This window comes from Tasmannia lanceolata, unplaced genomic scaffold (genome assembly GCF_043159265.1).
Source record: "Tasmannia lanceolata isolate RefF3 unplaced genomic scaffold, GAP_Taslan_0.1 ptg000003l, whole genome shotgun sequence".
Taxonomy (NCBI): domain Eukaryota; kingdom Viridiplantae; phylum Streptophyta; class Magnoliopsida; order Canellales; family Winteraceae; genus Tasmannia; species Tasmannia lanceolata.
The window spans coordinates 8,745,375-8,767,866 of record NW_027518680.1 but is presented as its reverse complement, the minus strand read 5'-3'; the positions used below and the strand labels follow the sequence as shown (position 1 = coordinate 8,767,866).

The 22,492-nt window shown below is 42.4% G+C and overlaps 2 protein-coding genes and 1 pseudogene across 2 annotated transcripts; 2 read left to right on the top strand and 1 right to left on the bottom strand.

Moving 5' to 3' along the window:
• Nucleotides 1–8,266: 8,266 nt before the first annotated feature.
• Nucleotides 8,267–9,003, bottom strand: LOC143860920 (uncharacterized). Its single transcript, XM_077371778.1, has one exon. It carries the CDS (start codon nt 8,936–8,938, stop codon nt 8,426–8,428), a length of 513 nt encoding a protein of 170 aa, XP_077227893.1. The 5' UTR covers nt 8,939–9,003; the 3' UTR covers nt 8,267–8,425.
• A 4,217-nt stretch (nt 9,004–13,220) lies between these two features.
• Nucleotides 13,221–15,823, top strand: LOC143860909 (G-type lectin S-receptor-like serine/threonine-protein kinase LECRK3; annotated as a pseudogene).
• A 4,002-nt stretch (nt 15,824–19,825) lies between these two features.
• LOC143860903 (G-type lectin S-receptor-like serine/threonine-protein kinase LECRK3) lies at nt 19,826–22,358 on the top strand. The gene has a single exon (XM_077371757.1). It carries the CDS (start codon nt 19,938–19,940, stop codon nt 22,356–22,358), a length of 2,421 nt encoding a protein of 806 aa, XP_077227872.1. The 5' UTR covers nt 19,826–19,937.
• Nucleotides 22,359–22,492: the final 134 nt, after the last annotated feature.

Genomic DNA, 22,492 nt, shown 5'->3' with positions numbered 1-22,492 from the left:
TGGTCGGCTTGAGATGACCAGAATATAGCGCAATCTGCTAAAAGACAAAATTGAATTTTGTCTTGTAGCGAATCACGCCAACTCCTGGTCGGCTTCAGATGAGCAGAGTTTTGTCCTGTAGCGCATTGCGCCATATCCTGGTCGGCTTGAGATGACCAGAATTTCATCATGTAGCGCATCGCGCTATATCCTGGTCGGCTTGAGATGACCATAATTTTGTCCTGTAGCGAATCATGCTGAGTCATGGTCGGCTTCAGATGACCAGAGTTTTGTCCTGTAGCGTATTGCGCTATATCCTGGTCGGCTTGAGGAGCGGATGAACTGGAAACTGATTCAGGTCAGCCATTTCAGGTCGTCCATCTCAGGTCGGCTGAAAAACAGATAAGCTACAACTTACCCTTCTTTAGGTTAAGTTTTACCCACGCTTTATATCCAGTCTGGCTGGAGATGTTCTGAACGGCTTAGGACGACCAGGATTTTGAAGTGAAATATCATGTTCGTCCATGTATGCTCTGAACGGCTTCGGATGACCAAGTTTTATTGAACTTGGGTTTTTGCAAGGGTTTGGTTTTTTTGCCCAGGCCCGATCCTAACTAGGAGTGAGGCTCCCGGTCTTTGTGGAGACGAGCCGAGGCGAACCAAGCAGCGAGTACCCAAGTTTTTGTAAACTGGGTTTCTGAGACGGTTTGGTTTTTCTGCGCGGGCCCGTTCCCGACTAGGAGTGCGCTCCAAGCCTTTGTGGAGACGAGCTGGGGCGAACCAAGCAGCGAGTACCCAAGTTTTAGTGAACTGGGTTTCTGAGACGGTTTGGTTTTTCTGCGCGGGCCCGTTCCCAACCAGGAGTGCGCTCCTGGTCTTTGTGGAGATGAGTCGGGGCGAATCAAGCAGCGAGTACCCAAGTTTTAGTGAACAGGGTTTCTGAGATGGTTTGGTTTTTGTGCGCGGGCCCGTTCTCGACCAGGAGTGCGCTCCTGGTCTTTGTGGAGACGAGCCGGAGCGAACCAAGCAGCGAGTACCCAAGTTTTAGTGAACTAGGTTTTTAAGATGGTTTGGTTTTTGTGCGTGGGCCCGTTCCCGACCATGAGTGCCCTCCTGGTCTTTGTGGAGACGAGACGGGGCGAACCAAGGAGCGAGTACACAAGTTTTAGTGAACTGGGTTTCTAAGATGGTTTGGTTTTTTGTGCGGGCCCGTTCCCGACTAGGAGTGCGCTCCCGGTCTTTGTGGAGACGAGCCGGGGCGAACCAAGCATCGAGTACCCAAGTTTTAGTGAACTGGGTTTCTGAGATGGTTTTGTTTTTCTGCGCGGGCCCGTTCCCGACCAGGAGTGCGCTCCTGGTCTTTGTGGAGACGAGCCGGGGCGAACCAAGCAGCGAGTACCCAAGTTTTAGTGAACTGGATTTTTGAGATGGTTTGGTTTTTCTGCGCGGGCCCGTTCCCAACCAGGAGTGCGCTTCCAGTCATTGTGGAGACGAGCCGGAGTGAACCAAGCAGCGACATGATCTGAGGAACTCGGAACTTCGCAAAGAAGCAGTAGCCTTTTTTCATTATCCACACAAGCGTAATTACAATGGCATCCGCTTTTGTGTCGGGCGGCAGGCTATTGATAGTATTTTCTGAGGTCTTCGGTGGGTTCAGTCACCTGGGCTTCGTCTCTCAGATCAAGTAGCTCAATCGGCAACGATTCTGATGCATTTTTGCCTTTGAGTGCCATGGTATAGCACTCCCTGGATTGTGGTTGATCTCCTCTGACTTCTCCCACGCCGTTTGGCATTATAAACTTCATTTTCTGGTGATACGCTGAGGCGACTGCACGAATGAAATTCTGGCCTCGACGTCCCAAGATAGCGTTATAGACCGAAGTGGCCCTCACTACCAGGAAGTTGACCATTGTGAAGCTTGACACAGCGGCTCTCCGACGAGGACTGAGAGTTCAATCTGTCCTTCCACTTTCACGACCTCCCTGAGAAACCGAACAGATTGGAGTTCGCCGGCCTTAGGCGGTCGTTTCCTATCATCATCTGCTTAAAAGCATGATAGTATAGGATATCGGCTGAACTTCCGTTGTCGACAAGGATTTTCTTTAGCTCCCAGTTTACGACGAGCATGGTTATGACCAGTGCGTCATCGTGAGGTAGTATCAAGTAGTCGAGATCTGCATCTGAAAAGGCGATTTCGTTCTTCGTCTTCATCTTTTTTGCCGCACGTGTGCACGACATTGACTCGGCGTGCGTAGGCTTTTCGAGCGGCGGATGATGTGCCCCCAGCGGCCGGTCCGCCCATAATCGTGTTGATGACCCCATTTGGCTGGGATCGGCGCGCCTCTAGTCGTGGACTGGATGGCGGGAGAGATTGATCCCGCACAGGGGGCGGCTGTGGCCGTCGAGGGCTCTGGCCCTGGAGACTCTTCTCCCTGCACTCTCTTTTGTGGCCGTCATCTTTGACATACTTTTTCAAGTATCTCCGACTAATCAGCAGCTCGATTTCTTCCTTGAGCTGCCAGCACTCGTCTGTGTCGTGCCCGTGGTCCCTGTGGAACCGACAATACTTCGACTTGTCTCTCTTATTTCTCTTGGAGATCATTCTGGTCGGCCACCTTACGAATTCTTCTCCTCTGATTGTGGCCAGTATGTGTCTCCGGGAGGTGTTGAGAGGGGTAAAGTTTTCTTCCCTCCTCTGGTGGGACCTCTCTCTTCTGGGGGCCTTATCATCCCTACGCTGCTTGGTAGGGTTCTTTTCTTCGGAGGTTCTCCACCGGTTTGAGTCTAAGGCCGCTAGAGTCTCCTCCACGGCTATATATTCGTCGGCCCCTGCCATCAGATCCACCAGTGAGTGCGGGTTCTGGCGAGCAACTGATCGGCGGAAATCGTTGAATTTGGCACCTGCGAGGAGCGCATTCATGGCTGCTGATGGATCCAAATTCGGCACTTGGAGAGCCTCTCTGTTGAAGCGACGAATGTTTTCAGAGGTTCGTTATCCTCCTGCCGCAAGGCCATCAGGGATGCTGTTGTTTTCCTTGGCCTCCGGCTGCTCATGAAATGGCGGACCAGATCATCCCCAAAGTCTTCAAAGTTGCTGATGGAGTTTGGCTTGATCCTTGTGTACCAGTCCCGGGTCGCGCCCGTCAGTGTGGTCGGGAATGCTCTGCCGAGGAATCCGTCAGAGGCGCCGTGGAGGAGCATCATAGTCCTGAACGTTTCCAGGTGGTCCACAGGGTTGGTGGTTCCGTCGTATTGCGGAACCGTCAGCATTTTGAACCCTCTAGGCGCTGGCACATTCATAACATTATTTGTGAACGGAGGTCTGCTTGAGTACGTCTTCGCAGCGGGCCGGCCCTAATCTTTCGCCAGCTCTTCTATACGATGATCTATTTCTTCTATCCTCTGTAACATTGGGTCAGCCCTCCGGTCTGCTCAATCCAACGACTTGTTTTTCTCCACCGATGGGCTTGCAGCAGAGCTGGACTGACTTTCCGGACTCCTTCGATGAGGCCGGGATTTTTCCTGCGGTGCGCGGTCTTCCTGGGCTCGGTGCTTTCGCGGGGAGCGGGACCGTGACCTCCGACGGTGGTGAGGCTCTGTATGGGCATGCCTGGTTCTGTAGTGATGGACTCGCCTTGTGGAGTGGTGGGTCTGGTCTCCACTGGGGCGCGCTGACTCTCCCCTGTGGGCACTCAACCTTTCCTGTACAGCTCGTGGGGCCTCTGGGGGATGCTGGGGAGGCTCTTGGATCAGATGTTGGTATTGATCGACAAGAGCAGTCATCTGTTGGAAGAGAGCTTGTACTTGATCCGGAGTGGGAGTGGGATAGAGGTGTTCCGAATGAGCTGGGCTCTGCTCTGCTGTAGCAGAGGGAGCCACCACCTGCAAGGCGATTCACTCGCTTCGGGTCCTGCGAGGTACTACGGCTCGGGTAGTTTGGACGGTTGGTACCCGAGCACTCTTCTGCCCTGCCATTTTGTATAGGGGATTTGAACAGCTTTTAGTTCGGAGTCTCACGGATGGCGCTAATCTGTTAGGCCTAAAATTGGTAGCAGATACGGCAATGACGTATGAGCTGGGCTTGAGGACCCGAGGAGCTAAAGTGAAGAAGACTGAGCCCTGCACAAAAGCAGACGAGGTCAGAAGACCAACCCGGAGTCGTTGCTCCGGACGGGCCCTTCGACACTCAAGTCAGTACGAGCAGGAGTGCAGAGCCAAATTTTAAGAGTGGTAGCTTAGAAGTTATTACCCTTTACTTTGAGCCTTGAGAGGCCTTTTATAGAGGGAGGCCTGGGGTGGTTGAATTACCTACCCCAGGACAGGTGTCGGCCCTTATGTGGGTTTAGGTTTACCTACTCTCAGGTAATTACCGGATTACCCCTGGGCAGGTGTCGATTTAGTGGTGGGCCCTTCCGGGGCCACGTGTCGACAACTCATTAGTTATTGTTTTTCATAGCCCATCAAAATTCACTCAGCCTTAAGCGGAAATAGATCGTTACCTCCGGCCATGATGATCAGATAGAAGTTGCCGACGATGCACGTGGTCCGACCATTGAAGATGCTCCTCGACGAACTTGACGAACTCAGTAATGAAATAGACTTTAGATATATCCAAGCCTTACCCTTATAACAATGGAACCATCAGCTATTCTTGATGGACAGAGATCACATAGATAAAGGAAAGCCTAAAACCTTTGATTAATGTAAGTGTTGTTGCTTCCATTAAGCAAACACATCTCTAAAAGATTAGAGATAATTAGTTTCTTGATTACACTAAAACTCTAATTTATTTTGGACTCCTTTGAGAGTTATCTTTACTTATCTAAAACCCGAAAGTGAAAAATATCTAAGTCAATGCGGATTGCTTTAAGTGAAAAACACATTTCCAAAAGTCTCCCACTTGGACCATATTGACAAGCTTAGGTTTTTAAAAAGACTCTTGGGTTTTAGACATTTAAGAAACTAATTCTCAATCCAAACTCCATATAAAGCTTACCTAATTCACGTTAAGAGTGTCAAGTGCACAAATCGTGCCTGCAATTACCCTAATTAAGGTAAGTACTCCCTTCCATGTTATCTCGTGGTTCCCTAACAGTTTAGTGCTTATCTTGTTAACTAGTCTAACTTTCTAGTGAAAATTATTATTAAGAATAAAGTCTCAAATACTCAACTATTTGTAATGAAAAAAAACTAATAGAAAAGGGAACCTAACCACTTCTAGATAGGGGTGGCAAAATTGGCCGAACTAAACCGAAACCGAACCGAAAACTCGGTGATTCAAATTTCGGTTCGGTTTCAGTTTAGGTCATCGGTTCGGTTTGGACATATATATGTTTGGTTTGGTTCGATTTCGTTTTGTAAGCATGTTCGGTTTCGGTTCGCTGAAACCGAACCGTTGCCACCCCTACTTCTAGGAGTGGTTATTCGGTTAAAACCGAACCGAATAAACCGAAATAATTTCGGTTATCAAATTTCGGTAACCAAAACCGAACCGATTAACAATTCGGTTATAACCGAATAACCGAATTGTGGGAGAAAAAGAGAGAAAAAAGGAAAATCTCGGTTTGGATCGGAGGGCTAGGATCATCCGATCGAAATGATTTTTTGAGCACAACCTAATTAAGTTGTGATTAATCAAATTGACGGTTTTGATCATCTTACGGAGTGCCCATATAACACTTTTTTTTTGGAAAAAAATGGTTTTCATCCATAATTTTGGTTATTCGGTTAACCGATTTTATTTTTGAGATAACCAAAAACTGAAACCGAGTAACCGAATTTTCAAAAATAAAAAACCCAAAATTGAACCGAAAAGAAAAAAAACCGAACCGATATTATTCGGTTATAACCGAATACTGAACACCCCTACCTACTTCTAGATCGGAAAACCAGAGGAAAAACGTTGTAACGAAGAAGACATTTTTTTTGTGGTTAATGAAGAACACTTGGCTTAAATAGACTCTGTATTTTTCTATCAAGGTGTAGTAATCAAAACTTGGGAAGGTGTGTTAATTAGTTTCCTTCAACCATTTCATCAACACTCTAAACCTTGATAGTATCTTCCAAGAGTAATTGCGGATAAACCGAAGACTCACTTTTATTGAAAGCAATTCTAATCAAGGGGGACCAAAGGAACCGACATGCTTCTGTTAAAGCTTAATTTCTCTTCGGTAAAAGCAGTATAGAGATACCTCGAATAAAGAACTCCGCAAAGAGCAAAGAAGCCTCCTGGATATTTCACCATCTTCAAGACGCAAAAGGAGAAAAAGTAGGCTTGACCAACTTGGTTCGGTAGCTTCTATTCCTTAGCTAACAAGTTTCTTTAGAACTGAAGATTATTTGGGCCACTATGTTATTTGTTAAGATATGCTCATGATTATTTCTGTAACGTTGCCTAAACTCCTGTTTGAGATATTGTTATGGCATTTTTTAGATGGAGTGCATCAAGACCCTATTAAACTATAAGGTTCTCATGGGATTAATTCAAAATCTCCCTATTGAAATGTAAGTTCTCTTCCATATTTCATATTATACCTCAAATTGCCTTCTCATCTCTCTCTCTCTCTCTCTCTCTCTCTCTCTCTCTCTCTGGGTGTGAACGGATCTACTTCAGAATTGGATCTTCCTACGTATTTGTCATGATCTGTTTGGATCCCTTATCTGTTTGGATCATTTTCAAAATGCTTTTTGGATCATACTTGGTCAGCCTGTGCCATGATTAATTTTGGATCGGAGTGTCTTAGTCTTGTTAAAGTATAAAGAATAAATAACGCTTTTTCCAATAGCTTAAGCTTTTGGAGTAACTGGTTGTTTAATTGTTTTACATGGTATCAGAGCTAGGTCCTTAGTTCTAACCGTCTTTAGTTCTAACCTCCTTGGTGTCAAAAATCCACATGCAATGGTCAACCCAAAAGTGGGACCACACGTGCCATGTGCAGGCCAGCCCAAAGAAAGAGGGCCCACACGTGAGGAGTGTTGAAGTATAAAAGAATAAATAACGCCTTCTCCAATAGCTTAAGCTTTTGGAGTAACTGGTTGTTTCACAAGTTTGTCTTACGTTGCACAGTTAATAAGTACTTAGGATTAGGAGGGAAGGGGGTATTAAATAGCTAATTAGTACTTAGGATTAGGAGGGAGGGAGAGAGAGAGAGAGAGAGTATTAAATGTTACAAATAAATGAAAATATAAAGGGTATTTCGTACATTAACACCCACTATTCGAATCTAAGAAGCTCCAATTTTGTGACTCAGTCAGCGTCACTATCCGAAATAATTTTGGACCTTAGGATATGGTTCCAATGGATGCAGATTGGATCTAGCTGCAATGCCCAAATCATGTCAATTAACGTTTGGATCCTTCCATCGGACCATCTGGATCCATTGAAACCCCTACTCTGTTTCTCTCTCAAAAGTCCAAAAATTTATGTAACTAAAATCAAAACAACTTGTGCCAGTGAACACCAATCAAATCAAATCACTGCACCACTTAGATGATTATTTGTGCTATCTGATGACAATTCAATGTACGTTAGAGCTTTTTAACGCGCCCTGACCATCCACATGGTCTCATGAGTTGTGTACTCTCTCGTTGATGGTTGTTGCACCATTGGTTGTGACATATGGGGTTGTTACTATGTGGGATGCATGACCTTTGAATAATTCAGCTTCTCGCTAAGAGCAAGGTGTCATTGACAGGACGCTCTCGTTAAATCCATGTGCTTGGCTTGGAAAATGCTTTCCAAGTTTACCCTTTTAAGACACCTGTTGGACCCTATAACTTCCTTTTGGCCCAAAAGAGAAGTATCTTATCAATTAAAGGAAATCAGCATCTTAAATTTGAATAAAAAATAGAGGGAAGGAGAGAGTTGAGGGCGGGGGGCGGCTTGGGGCTCATAAGTCACAAGTGGCATGAATTTTGAATTCAAAATTGATTGGAAGTTAAAAAACCACGAGCATCCCATCTGTTGCCGATATTTGTAGTTAATTTATGCCCAAGAAACTCCAAAATTAATGATTATAACTCAATCCTTTGAGAAGGTTTACAATTCTCTCCACACCCAACAAGAAGGAAGGAAAAACAAAAAAAAAGGAGATGATAAGTCCTAAATTTAAATGCATGGGTATTTTATGCCCTTTCTTACCAGAAACATCCTTGTAATTGGCATCATTTCAAAGTATTAGAATATGTGAGTGTGAGATCTCACATATTCTCTCAAATTTTATCTTAAAATACCCTCCATAACCCATCAAGATAAGGGAAGAAGCAGAAGAAAGAAAGAAAGAAGAAGTAAGAAGAAAAGGAAGTTCAACCCCCTTACAACCAATCTTTTCTCACCTTACCCCACAAAAGAGCTAGAAGAAGAAGATAAATGTCCAACCTACTTACAACCAATCTTTCCTCACTCCACACCCATGAAAGAGCTAAGTATCCACCAATGAAACATCCCTTACATGCTTCTAGCCAGCATCTCCTGGTACATCCTATATGACTCTTGCTTCTCCAACCTGAATTTCTCATGGCAACTTGCTATAAACATGTCGGCTAGCTGATCAATCTCATCGGCATCAACATCAGCCGTTGGATTCTCCAATACCTTCTCCTCAAGCCAATGTGGGTACCTTGATATTGGTGGCTCCATGTCATCCTCGCCGCCATATTCCATAGAAATGGCTGAATTCCAAGTGGAATCGTAGTACACCTGGCTCGCATCTAACCTGTGGTTGATAGACTCCGGCGTGGGTAGCACATGTGAGGAAGACCAGTTGTAGTGCAACCTAAATGAACCATAGAGCTTCTTCTTATCTTTGTGATAGATGATTTTGTTCTTGTTGAGGAGATATATGACCACGGATTTTGCTTTGGTGATTGCTCGGAAGACATGGCACAAGTGCTTGAAGATGTGAGACTGGAAGAGGGTTTTGATTTTCATGGAATTTGAGCTATGGGATGGTGTCTTCATTGCAAAATTATAAAAGAGTTTGGATGGAATTTTGGTGTGCACACTGTGGGGTTAGGGACCCCCAACTCTCCTCAGGCCTTTATATGTGCTTAGATTTACAATTACCATTTGAATTTGGTCTAAATAACGAAACCGCCCTTGCCGTTGGTTGTTTAGCCCAATAAATTTAAGGGAAGTGATATCTTCACCCCACTTTTGTTCCCAGGCCACCCCATCTAATGTAAAAAGGGTAATCATTAACACACTAAATGGGGTGGCCCATTGAAGAAAAGGGGGCGAATATATCATTTCCCTAAATTTAATCATTGGTTAGGATAAAAAGGTGTTGGAATTAATAAGGGATAATTACATTTTCACCCCCTCTAGTTTCTGACACATCCACTTCCACCCCTATAGTTTAAAAAGTGACAAAGATATCCCCTCTAATTTCATTTTGTTTAAGGTTTGCCCCCTCAGCTGAAGGTTCCCCCATAGATTGAAGGGTTAAGATGATCCGATAGAGCTGATTTTTTGGGCACATAATGCTTTGGATTCGGGTATGGGCCCACATTATTTGGATGATCCAAAGCGTCCATTTGATGGGTCCTGACATAGATAGGGTGTGCCCAAAAAATCAGCTCCATCGGATCATCTTAACCCTTCAATCTATGGACGAACATTCAGCTGAGGGGGCAAACCTTAAACAAAACGAAACTAGAGGGGATGTCTTTGTCACTTTTTAAATTATAGGGGTTGAAGTGGATGTGTCAGAAACTAGAGGGGGTGTAAATGTAATTATCCCTTATAAATTTAATACATTTTTACTAGAATTTTTTTTTGAACACTCATTGATTCCGTTAAGACATACATTAATCATTGATCCATTGTTAAGAAAAAAGATAATCTGAATTCTAACCATTTGATTAAGAGTTATTATTCCTATTACCATTTCAAAAAAAAAGGAAATGGCTGAAGAGAAGGCTGTGTGTTTCTCTTCCAACATTTGCACTGTGGGGAGAATAGAGAATCTTGAGCTAAAAAAGAAAGCAAGTAGAGGAGTAAAAGAAGGTAAATCCTAAACCAACTTTAGCTAGTACTGGAGATATATCCAATCACATGGAAGATTGGAATACCTCACTTTCTTTTCCATATTCTCTAGAATCAAATGGTCATCAACAAAGGGGTCCAAGTTACTACTTTATAGGTTTGAGAATTCTTTTGGAACTCACCTTTTGGTTTCTTGTTTCAATTAAGACTTTCACTTTTAGACTCAGTCCCCGTTTGGATTGCTGGAAAAATATTTCCTAGGAAAGTTTTTTGCATCTGCGATTTGGACGGAATTGATACAGTTACGGCTTATTCAGTATTATAAATTGAAGGTGTTCTAAATAAAACTTGAAATTCCGTGGTTCATGTAATCAAATAAGAAATTATAGACTACTTTATTTCTTTGGAATACTCACTTGAATCAGTAAAAAAATCAAGCTTTTTCTAGGCTTGAGACATTTGAAACCTTCCTATCCTTGCTTGTTTCTATTAGGAACTCGAATGTACATGAGAGTTTTTAGTTTATTTTATGCCATTCTCACCAAGTATGTCAAGATCTCTCACTCTTTCATTCTTCTTTTAATTTTGAGGTCATGAGAGTCTTCCCCTTCAGAAATATGTGAATGTGGGGGTACCCAGTATATATTTTTTAGGGAATTGCTAGCGTTCCACCGTAGAAGGCATAAAATCTGCTGAAAAGGGAGCCCCTGTGGCTGCTGTCAGATGCAACAACCATCCGCGAAATGCCTTCTGCGATGGACGCTAGCAAATCCCTTGTTTTTTTATTAGGATGAGAAGTGTACAAGAAAAGTAAAATTTGATATTTTTCTTTCGTCGAATGAAGAAAAATCTTCCCATAAGTGGCATGCCTCTTTATTGTTTTATGGCCAGTTGAGGTGCTTTTGCTTATTCAGTTATTTGTGTGTTGTTTTTTTTTTTCTTTTTTCTTTTGATAATGGAACTCCAGTCTCTATCTTATAGTGATTTGATTCTCTTTTATAGGCTGTTTAATTGGAAAAAGGCTATAAACAGCCAATCAGAAAGGTGTTTAACAAGGCGATCGAGGAGTGTAATTATCAAAGCATTGGAGTTTCAATATCATTTCCCTTAATTTATGTCCCTTATTTCAAGAGAAATTATTATAGCAAAGCAACATATAAACAGCAAAAAAATCACATGATGCACCCAATGCAGAATAAAAACATCATCGTTGCAAGCAAGACATGCTATATTAATAAATAATCAAAGAGCAATGATAGATACAAGGGAGCCCTGCATAAAGAGCCGCAAAAGTGCTATTCATTGGATCCACATCATTTTCAGTTACATTTTAAAATCGGTTCAAAAAGTAAAATCGATCCAATGAAGAGCGCGGTTCGCTAATGTGAGGGCTTCTCCCTTAAATCTAGATTTCATTATTTTATTTTTTTTGCCTTAAACCTTACTTCCCAATCATTCTTCTATTATAACATTATTTTGTCAACATCATGTAAAAGGTTAAGGGTCCTTTGGGACATTTCATTTTTATATTACTTATAAACACAAGGAGATTTCTTTTAGATATCAGTCTTAGAAGGCGAAAGGTGACATGTATCTCGATAACAGAATAAGATCTCTTTTTTCTTTAGCTAAGATGTGTTCCTATATGATCAGAGTCAATCTCTTTATTCTTTTGCTAAGGTGTGTGGAACAGGGTAACATCTTTATTTAGTGAATTTGAATTACTTTGCTTTGCTAACTTGACATGGGCTATGCATTTTTTATGGAGGGTAAATAAGTATTTCATTCTTTTGGTGAGTTTGAAAAGATTGGGAAAGGGAAGGATGGTTGACATCGCTCTCAGTTTTGGTTGCTTCACCCCAATAATCATTTGCACATGGCAAAAGGGAGATACACTATACCCACACACATCATCTATTTCATGCACATATATGGGGTTCAGCTGTGAAATTGTTAGGGGTGCAACACGGCCAGGTTGGATCGGTTTGAGGCTAACCCTAGCCCAACCTAAGGTAGCATTCAGTCATCCCTAACCCAATCCAACCCGAGCCTTGGGCCGGGGAGGGGTGACACTAACCCACCTGCCCTAATCTAACTCCGTATTTTCTAAATTGGATCGGGATGAGTCGGGTTGGGTTTTGATTTACCCAAGGCAAAAATAGAAAAAGTACAAAAGAGAAACAATAACCATAAGATTTTGAAAATCGAGATAAAAGTAGAAGACAGGGCTGGGTTCGGGACTGGTTGCCCGAGACCTTAATCCTAACTCAACCCAAAATCAAATCGGTTTGGATTTTCCCAACCCAACCCGAGCTGAAATCAGGTTGAACCTGTCCGGTTCAAGTTGAGCCAGGCACCCGTAGAAATTGTATATAGTTGTGGAGAATTTCTTTGTTAGGGTGCAATGGTCCCACCTTTGATTGATCTGAACCGTGTACTTGATAGGGTTTGCCGCCCCACGCCCCCGCCCCAAAAAAAAAAAAAAAAGAAAAGGAAAAGAAAAAGAAAAAAAATGTTCTAACCATGAAAATCCCTTTCCACATTGATTTGTGACACCTCAAGCTGTGAGAAAATGGTAATGGCAGATATCATCTAAGAAAATTTTAATGATTTAGTGGGATCAAGAAACCTTGTTATTTTAATTGAAGGACTATGGGTGGGGCCCACCATAATATGTTGAAGGGCCCCACATTAAATAAGCCTAACGAAGGACGGAAAAGATCAACTCATCTAGAAGAACGTGCATTGAATTGCTCGCCATTTCCAGCTTCCTACGTTGTTACGCGTTGATAACGACACAGGTTAGAATAGTTCAATAAACATACGAAGAAATGGTCATTTGCATAAACATACACCAAAGATTGGTGTACGGCCGTTTCAAACAATCAAAACTATGCATAAAAGGGTGGGTCTACTCTAGGATTGATCATAGACGCAAAAGCAAGTTACTGACCAGATGGTTATAGACTTTGAATTAGGGAGATTAGAGGTCGTGCGGTCAAGATTGATCAGCAAGCATTCATTAGACACTAAAGATGGGTTATACACTAAGTTTCAGTATATGCAAAGTCAATGGCAATGGAAACGTCACTGGAGTCAGCTGCAGAAGTAAACATGAGAAAGTCTCTCTCTCTCTCTCTCTCTCTCTCTCTCTCTGTGTTTGAATGTTTCTCCTTCGACGCCAAAGACTTAATACATATATAATAGTGGCGTGTTGAATGAGTGTATTTCATTTGGGTGGAAAAATAAGTGAATAAGTTAAAACTAGCGATTCATTCTTATAGCTCCATGGAAACCATTTGATTTTTAATGAAACCCTCACCTATCATTTCTTCTCTTGTTTCATGAAACCTTCAGCAATTCCTGCCACTGTTTTTTTCTATATCAAAATTTATACTATAATTCTCTCAAATGGCATCTGCTCTTTCTAATCTTCTCTGCCTCTTGTTTCTTCTTCATCCCCTTCTTGCCATGGTTCAAACTAATGGTAGCATAAGTTTGGGCTCTAGTCTCTCTACTAGTGACAGTTCTTCATGGGTTTCACCTTCTGGTGATTTCGCATTTGGGTTCACACTTGTTGACAAAAATCTCTTCTTGCTTGCAATCTGGTTCAACAAAATACCAGAAAAAACTATAGTTTGGTCGGCAAATGGAGATAATTTGGTGCTGGATGGATCGAGAATCGAGCTGACGAACAGTGGACAGCTTGTGCTAAACAATCATCAAGGAAAAGATATATGGACAGCTCAAGTCACTAACGGTAGTGTCACCTCTGCCTCCATACTCGATACGGGGAACTTGGTGCTCAGGAATTCAAATTCTGGTATCACTTGGCAGAGTTTCGATCATTCCACGGACACCATCTTGCCTACGCAGATATTGGATATGGGCAGCAGTAGCACACTCTCTTCTCGTGAAACAGAGACCAACTACTCGAGTGGAAGGTTTGAGCTCGATTTCCAGACAGACGGGAATCTCGTGCTTTATACAGTAAATCTCCCTACCAGAATCCATTACAACTCTTACTGGAGTACCGCCACTATAGGAATAGATTCTCAGATGATCTTCAACCAGTCAGGCTACATTTACCTAAGGCAAACAAATGGGAGCATATACAACCTCACTTCGGGAAACGTAGTTTCAACGAGAGACTTCTACCAGAGAGCAACACTCGATTTTGATGGAGTTTTTAGACAATATGTCTACCCAAAGAACAGCTCGAGCAGCGGAAACTGGGTTGCTGGGTCCTGGTCTGTTGTATGGTCTGTCCCTTCTGACATTTGTATGGCAATTACCGATGTTTATGGCAGTGGAGCTTGTGGGTTCAATAGCTACTGCAGACTAGATGAGACTCAAAGGCCTCGTTGCTATTGTCCACCTAATTATTCCCACTCTGATCCTAGTAACACCTTCAAGGGATGCGAACCGGACTTTGTTTTGCAAAGTTGCGAGCCCAATGGAACAGGAAAAGAGTCTGGGCCTCAATTCCAAATGACGGAGATAATGAACACGGATTGGCCGTCGGCCGACTATGAATGGTATACTCCAGTAAATGAAGACCAATGCAGAGAAACTTGCTTGGGTGATTGTTCCTGTGCAGTTGCCATTTTCAAAGGTGCAAACTGTTGGACGAAGAAGCTCCCAATGTCAAATGGGAAGATGTATGGAAATTTTGGAGGGAAAGCTCTCATCAAAGTACCCTTTGGTAATTCCACTTCACAGATTCCTTCTCCTTCAGGCTCAAACAATGGGAAGCGTGATCGAGGGACTCTGATCCTCATAACATGGACGCTTTTAGGCAGCTCTGTGTTTCTAAACCTCCTCTTTCTTGTAGCCATTTTGCTGGCTGCTTTTTTCATCAAACATAAGAAACTGCTGAGACATCAGCCAGAACAAATTTCCTTGGGAATGAACCTGCGCTCTTTTACTTACAAAGAGCTTGAAGAAATTACAGATGGGTTCAAACAAGAATTGGGCAGGGGTGCTTTCGGCACAGTCTACAAAGGTATGCTAGTATCAAATGCTGGAAATTTGATCGCGGTCAAGAAGTTGGAAAGGTTGGTGGCTGATGGGGACAAGGAATTCAAAGCTGAAATAACAGCAATCGGCCGAATCCATCATAGGAATCTGGTCCAATTATTGGGATTCTGCAACGAGGGGTCACAACGGCTTTTGGTATATGAGTTCATGAGCAATGGCTCTTTATCAAGCTTCCTCTTTGGAAGGTCGAGGCCCAGCTGGAACCAACGGACAAAAATTGCCTTTGGAGTTGCAAGAGGGCTCACATACTTGCACGAAGAGTGTGGCACCCAAATCATTCACTGTGATATAAAGCCGCAAAACATACTTTTAGATGACAGTTTTACTGCAAGGATTTCGGATTTTGGCCTAGCAAAGCTTTTGCACGCGGACCAGACTCGAACAAATACGGGATTAAGAGGAACAAGAGGATATGTCGCACCCGAATGGTTCAGAAACATGCCAATCACACAGCAAAGGTGGATGTTTACAGTTTCGGCACCTTGCTGCTAGAGATAATTTGTTGTAGGAAGAATGTCGAACTGGGACTGGATGACATGGATAATGTGATACTGACGGATTGGGCTTATGATTGCTATAGAGAAAGGCGACTGAATTTGTTAGTGGATGAGGACGAAGAGGCATTGAGCGATGCAAGGAGGCTGGAGAGGTTCGTGAGGGTAGCAATTTGGTGTATTCAGGAAGAACCATCACTAAGGCCTTCCATGAAGAAAGTGACACAGATGCTTGAAGGAGCAGTTGAGGTTTCGGTGCCCCCAGACCCGTCCTCCTTCATTAGTTCAATTGATTGAAGCCGCATCTCCTCCCATTCCGTGTACGAGGGTGTGCATTTGTGTGTGTACATGTGCAATTATACTCATTCATTATTTAGCGTATTTATGTCACATATTACTTTCTATTTGATCTTTAACCAAGGCGTGCTTTGGTCATTAAGAAGTCGAGAATCCATTGTCCCAAAATGCATGTTAGACCAATGAAATTCTTTGTGGATTTAATTCATCATAGAATAAATTTTAGGGACTTCATCAGCAATAAAAATTCAAATTTTAGAGCCATCGATGTCCAAATGATTGAATCAAAGAGAGAAACGAAACTACGGATGGTTTTGCAGATAGTAGGTTTCAATGGAGTGGTGGATATTTTTATAAGAAGTAAATCTAGTATTGTCTTTCAATGGTGCTTTATGAAGATTCACCCTGAATCAAAGGATTCTTTAGATCCTATAGCGATGCTATTTGAGTAAATTTCTTAGAAAAACACCACGCCCCAAGTGGAAAATAAAGAAGGCAGCACATGCTATCTAGGTAAATTTCTTAGAAAAAAAATTCACTCAAAACATTTCATTTGTACGTTGATATGCGAAACATTGGTGGCTGATGCACTAATTAAACATTTATTTGTGTCTCCATCCATTGAATCCCTTCTTCCCCTTAAGTCTTCATCTTAAGTAACAGAAAGAGATGATAAACATATTTTTTTTAAAAAAATTTATCCTCCCAAGTCTCTATTCATATATAGGTACTGGCACTCTGATTTTTTACTGTGAGTTTCTTCCGCAGACTTAACAAAATGAAACTGACACAGAGAAATTCAACCCAAGAAAGTAGCCAATAATGCATGTATGAAAGAAATATTGCTGTGAAAAAAGAAATACAAACATGGAGTAGACATACCTGTGTAATCAACAACACCGACTGTATGATTCGACATTTGTTGAAATCACATCTATCACGCAAAACCCATTTCAGGCCTTTGATGATTCACTAGAATTGAACAGATTAGAGCAGAGAAGGAAGCCACATTTTTTAAAACCCTAACCCGGGTGTTTTTAACGGCATAGCTCGGTTTTGGACGATGTGAAGGAGGGGATTATGATAGCACTGATGAGATAAACCCTAACCCTTACTAAGTTTTAAGAACTTAAGTTGAAATTTTTTTTATGGGTTTTGCTAACCAGGGCCCTAGGGGCACCATTGGAAAAGAAATTTTCCAATTATTTTACACATACTTTTATACTTGTTTTGATCGACATAGCTGCGGTTATTGATGAGTTGACACAGGGGATAATGAGATAAACCGTAACCCCAATTAAGTTTTAATGGCTAAGTTGCAAATATTTATCAACTAGGGACGGTTGGTTTTGAAAAAAAATAGGAAATGATACACTCATGACTCACCCCCTGTTTTTTTTCGCTTGGGACATCCTTTGTGTAAAAGAGTAGTCATAAATACTAGGCATGCAACTCGGGTTGGGCTGGTCGGGTTTTCCAAAGCCCTACCCTACCCGAGAATTATCTGGGGTTGGGTCGGGTCTATTTTTTTACGGGAAAACCCGAGATTCGTAAACCCGACCCAACCCAAGATAGTTTCTCAGGTTGGGTCGGGTTTTCAATTTTTTAGTGTAGGATAGCGACTGACTTTAAAGATTGTAGGGAAAAAAAATCTTCACACCAAAAATCTCTAAATTTATGTCATCATGTGTATAAATTTAAGGACACTAAAAATTTAAGAGATATGTTATTCAAGAGATATTTAAGAAAGTCACAGTACGCCCATATGAGTCGGGTCAGGTTTCAAATTTTTTTTTCTTTAAACCCGGCCCTGCCCAAGATTTAGTCGGGTTTTCCAATTTAAAACCCAACCTTACCCAAGACCCATGATTTCTAAATCCGACCCATGTTATTTTCGGGTCAGATAAACCTGACCAAGTTGCAGTCCTAATAAATACACTAGAGAGGGCTGTCCTAAGTAAAAAAAAAAAAAAAGGCGAATATTACTTCCCAAAAAAATTAAAATAATTTGCAGTGTGTGTGAGATCAAATGCGTGTCCAATGGGTCAATGACTTTATCGTCATTTCAATTCCCTACGGATTCTGGGATAAAATTCCACCCGCAAGTTGAATGGTCAATAAGGAACCCAATTCTGTCATTACTACTCTAATTTCAATTGCCAACTGATCGATCCTTCCCTTGGGCCCCACTATAAAGTATAAACATGTGTTTCTCACTTTGAATAGCTCTTGGAGATTGCCAGATTCTTCAAATTTTCACTCGGTTCGGACGTGCGACACTATTCATTCGGACGTCTTTGAGACTTCAGAAGGAAAAACACTCACAGGTTCTCGGTTCATGTTCCTTCAGACGTCCGACACTATTCATTCAGACGTCCTACAGACCGACATTATTCATTCGACTGGTTTTTGAGAAAATTCCAGATTCATCCCGATTTTACCAAAACTTCAACAAGCCATAACTTTCTCGTTTGATCTCCGATTCGCATGTGATTGGATCCGTTGGACTCGTATCGACGAGAGGAATCCAATAAACCCAACTCCACGTTCTGAATCGGTAGACACAATTTCTGTAAAATAATGTAATATTTAGGTCATATCTTTCCAAAACCTAGCTTCCATGGATATAACTGCTCGATCTTGAGTTCTTTGGGGGTTTCGAACAATTACGAACCCCAAGGAATCCAAGATGAAACACGGAATTCATCCTTGGACAAAAATAAAGCCTATAACACATCTCCTCTCTCTAATTCTTTTTTTAGGGTTCTTTAATTCATCTAACACATCATAGATCATAGATCTTACCTCGATCCGCGTTTTCCACTTCATCCTCCTCTTCCTCACGCAATCCTCTCTTAGGGCTAGGGGTGTAAACGAGCAGAGCCAAGCTTGGCCAGGCTCGGCTCGGCTCGGCTCGTTAAGCTCAAAAGCTTGGCTCGGGCTCGAACCAGGCTCGAGCTCGGCCAGGCTCGCGAGCCTTACCGAGCTCGAGTTATATTAAGTTCACACCCCTCATCTTCCCTGGACAGCCCTATCTAGTGTAATTTGACTACTTTTTTTACACTATGGGGGGTGGTCCAAGTAACAAATGGGGTTCCAAAAATGAAGTGACATATTTTGCCTCCCCCATTCACTCCAAGGACAACCCTTTTAGTGTATATATTAATATATAATATATATATTTAAATATATTAAATTCTTAACGAGCCTTAACGAGCCTGGCGAGCCTGGCCTAAATCGGGCTCGGCTCGTTAAGCTTAACGAGCCTGGCGAGCCGGCTCGTTAAGGATTCGAGCCGAGCTCGAGCCAAAATTGACACCCTTACTTAGGGCTGAACAAAACGAGTTTAGGATTTGATTAAACTCCCATGCTCGAGCCAAAATTGACACCCTTACTTAGGGCTGAACAAAACGAGTTTAGGATTTGATTAAACTCCCAAAAAATGTATTTATAGGCTTTCTCTTAAGAAGTCCTAATTAAATAAATCAATATGGGATAAAAACGCTCCTTCCTAAGAGGAAGAAACAAATTTTCGCTTAGGGGTATTTACAGGTCGTGAGCCCAAATACCTGTCAAACGGATTAATGTCTTGATATTCATTTATTTCCTACGAATTCCACGCGGAGGAATTAATGCCCATATGGGATTAGATTCCACTCGGAGGGGTGAAAGTCGAGTCAAATAAAAAAAATCACGCGATAATCGTATGGTCCTAAGAGCTTCTAATATAATGTTGCTTTCAACTTTTGTTGGCGGTCAAGATCAGTAGATCACATTGATTGATGTCATCCCCAAAAGCAAGTTTTACAATGTGGCTAAAATTAGCTGGACGGTCGAGATCAGTAGATCACATTGATTGATATGATACATGGAGTTTCAGTATATGCAGGTTGATGACCGTGGAAAAGTCATTGGTAATCCTACGCTCCTACCATTGACTCCAAGTCGCTGTGGAAGCCAAAAAGACAAAAGTTTCTTGTACTTGACGTAGAGAACCAACCATATTATCTCCATCTATACAAAAAAAAAAAAAACAAGCAGAGGGAATTATTAGATCACTTTTCCTTCTCTAATTCCATGTAAACCAGCTGATCAGCAATTCCTTCTCTTGTTATCAAAATTTATACTATCCTTAATCTCAAATGGCATCTGCTCTTGATAATCCTTTGTTGTTCTTGCTTGTTCTTATTCTTTTTCCACTTTCTGTCATCGCTCAAACTAATGGTAGGATAAGTTTGGGCTCTAGTCTCTCTACCAGTGACAATTCTTCATGGGTTTCACCTTCTGGTGATTTCGCATTCGGGTTCAAACCTGTTGCAGACAAAAATCTCTTCTTACTTGCAATCTGGTTCGACAAAGTACCAGAAAAAACTATAGTTTGGTCTGCACAGAGAGGTAATCTTGTGCTTTATGGATCGAAAGTCGAGTTGAAGAGCAGTGGACAACTTGTGCTGAGCAATAATCAAGGACAAGAGATATGGACGGCTGAAGTCACTACCGGTAGTGCCACCTCTGCTGACATTCTCGACACTGGGAATTTGGTGCTCTGGAATTCGAATTCTGGTATCACTTGGCAGAGTTTCGATCATTCCACGGACACCATCTTGCCTTCACAGATATTGGATATGGGCACCACACTATCTTCTCGTGAAACAGAGACCAACTACTCGAGCGGAAAGTTTGAGCTTCGTTTCCAAACAGATGGCAATCTCACGCTCTACACAACAAATCTCCTTACCAATTCTCTTTACAATGCTTACTGGAGTAGCGGCACTGCAGGAACCAATTCTCAGATGATCTTCAATCAGTCAGGTTACATTTACCTCAGGCAAACAAATGGGAGCCTACACAACCTCACTTTGGGAAACATAGTTTCAACCAGAGACTTCTACCACAGAGCAACACTCGATTTTGATGGAGTTTTTAGACAATATGTCTACCCAAAGAACAGCTCGAGCAGCGGAAACTGGGTTGCTGGGTCCTGGTCTGTTGTATGGTCTGTCCCTTCTGACATTTGTTTGACAATTACCGATGTTTTGGGCAGTGGAGCTTGTGGGTTTAACAGCTACTGCAGACTAAATGAGATTCAAAGGCCTAGTTGCTATTGTCCACCTAATTATTCCTACTCTGATCCTAGAAACACCTTCAAGGGATGCGAACCGGACTTTGTTTTGCAAAGTTGCGAGCCCAATGGAGCAGGAAAAGAGTCTGGGCCTCAATTCCAAATGACGGAGATAATGAACACGGATTGGCCGTCGGCCGACTATGAATGGTATACTCCAGTAAATGAAGACCAATGCAGAGAAACTTGCTTGGGTGATTGTTCCTGTGCAGTTGCCATTTTCAAAGGTGCAAACTGTTGGACGAAGAAGCTCCCAATGTCAAATGGGAAGATGTATGCAAATTTTGGAGGGAAAGCTCTCATCAAAGTACCCTTTGGCAATTCCAGTTTGCAGTTTCCTTCTCCTTCAGGATCAAACAAAGGGAAGAGTGATCGAAGTACTTTGATCCTCATAACATGGACACTTTTGGGTAGCTCTGTGTTTCTAAACCTCCTCTTTCTTGTAGCCATTTTGCTGGCTGCTATTTTCATCAAACATAAGAAACTGCTGAGACATCAGCCAGAACAAATTTCCTTGGGAATGAACCTGCGCTCTTTTACTTACAAAGAGCTTGAAGAAATTACAGATGGGTTCAAACAAGAATTGGGCAGGGGTGCTTTCGGCACAGTCTACAAAGGTATGCTAGTATCAAATGCTGGAAATTTGATCGCGGTCAAGCAGTTGGAAAGGTTGGTGGCTGATGGGGACAAGGAATTCAAAGCTGAAATAACAGCAATCGGCCGAATCCATCATAGGAATCTGGTCCAATTATTGGGATTCTGCAACGAGGGGTCACAACGGCTTTTGGTATATGAGTTCATGAGCAATGGCTCTTTATCAAGCTTCCTCTTTGGAAGTTTGAGGCCCAGCTGGAACCAACGGACACAAATTGCCTTTGGAGTTGCAAGAGGGCTCACATACTTGCACGAAGAGTGTGGCACCCAAATCATTCACTGTGATATAAAGCCGCAAAACATACTTTTAGATGACAGTTTTACTGCAAGGATTTCGGATTTTGGCCTAGCAAAGCTTTTGCACGCGGACCAGACTCGAACAAATACGGGATTAAGAGGAACAAGAGGATATGTCGCACCCGAATGGTTCAGAAACATGCCAATCACAGCAAAGGTGGATGTTTACAGTTTCGGCACCTTGCTGCTAGAGATAATTTGTTGTAGGAAGAATGTCGAACTGGGACTGGATGACATGGATAATGTGATACTGACGGATTGGGCTTATGATTGCTATAGAGAAAGGCGACTGAATTTGTTAGTGGAGGAGGACGAAGAGGCATTGAGCGATGCAAGGAGGCTGGAGAGGTTCGTGAGGGTAGCAATTTGGTGTATTCAGGAAGAACCATCACTAAGGCCTTCCATGAAGAAAGTGACACAGATGCTTGAAGGAGCAGTTGAGGTTTCGGTGCCCCCAGACCCGTCCTCCTTCATTAGTTCAATTGATTGAAGCCGAATCTCCTCCCATTCCGTGTACGAGGGTGTGCATTTGTGTGTGTACATGTGCAATTATACTCATTCATTATTTAGCGTATTTATGTCACATATTACTCTCTATTTGATCTTTAACCAAGGCGTGCTTTG

What these genes read in the sequence shown, in the direction of transcription:
- LOC143860920 (XM_077371778.1), bottom strand. Translation starts at nt 8,938, where the DNA reads ATGAAGACACCATCCCATAGCTCAAATTCCATGAAAATCAAAACCCTC.
- LOC143860903 (XM_077371757.1), top strand. Translation starts at nt 19,938, where the DNA reads ATGGCATCTGCTCTTGATAATCCTTTGTTGTTCTTGCTTGTTCTTATT.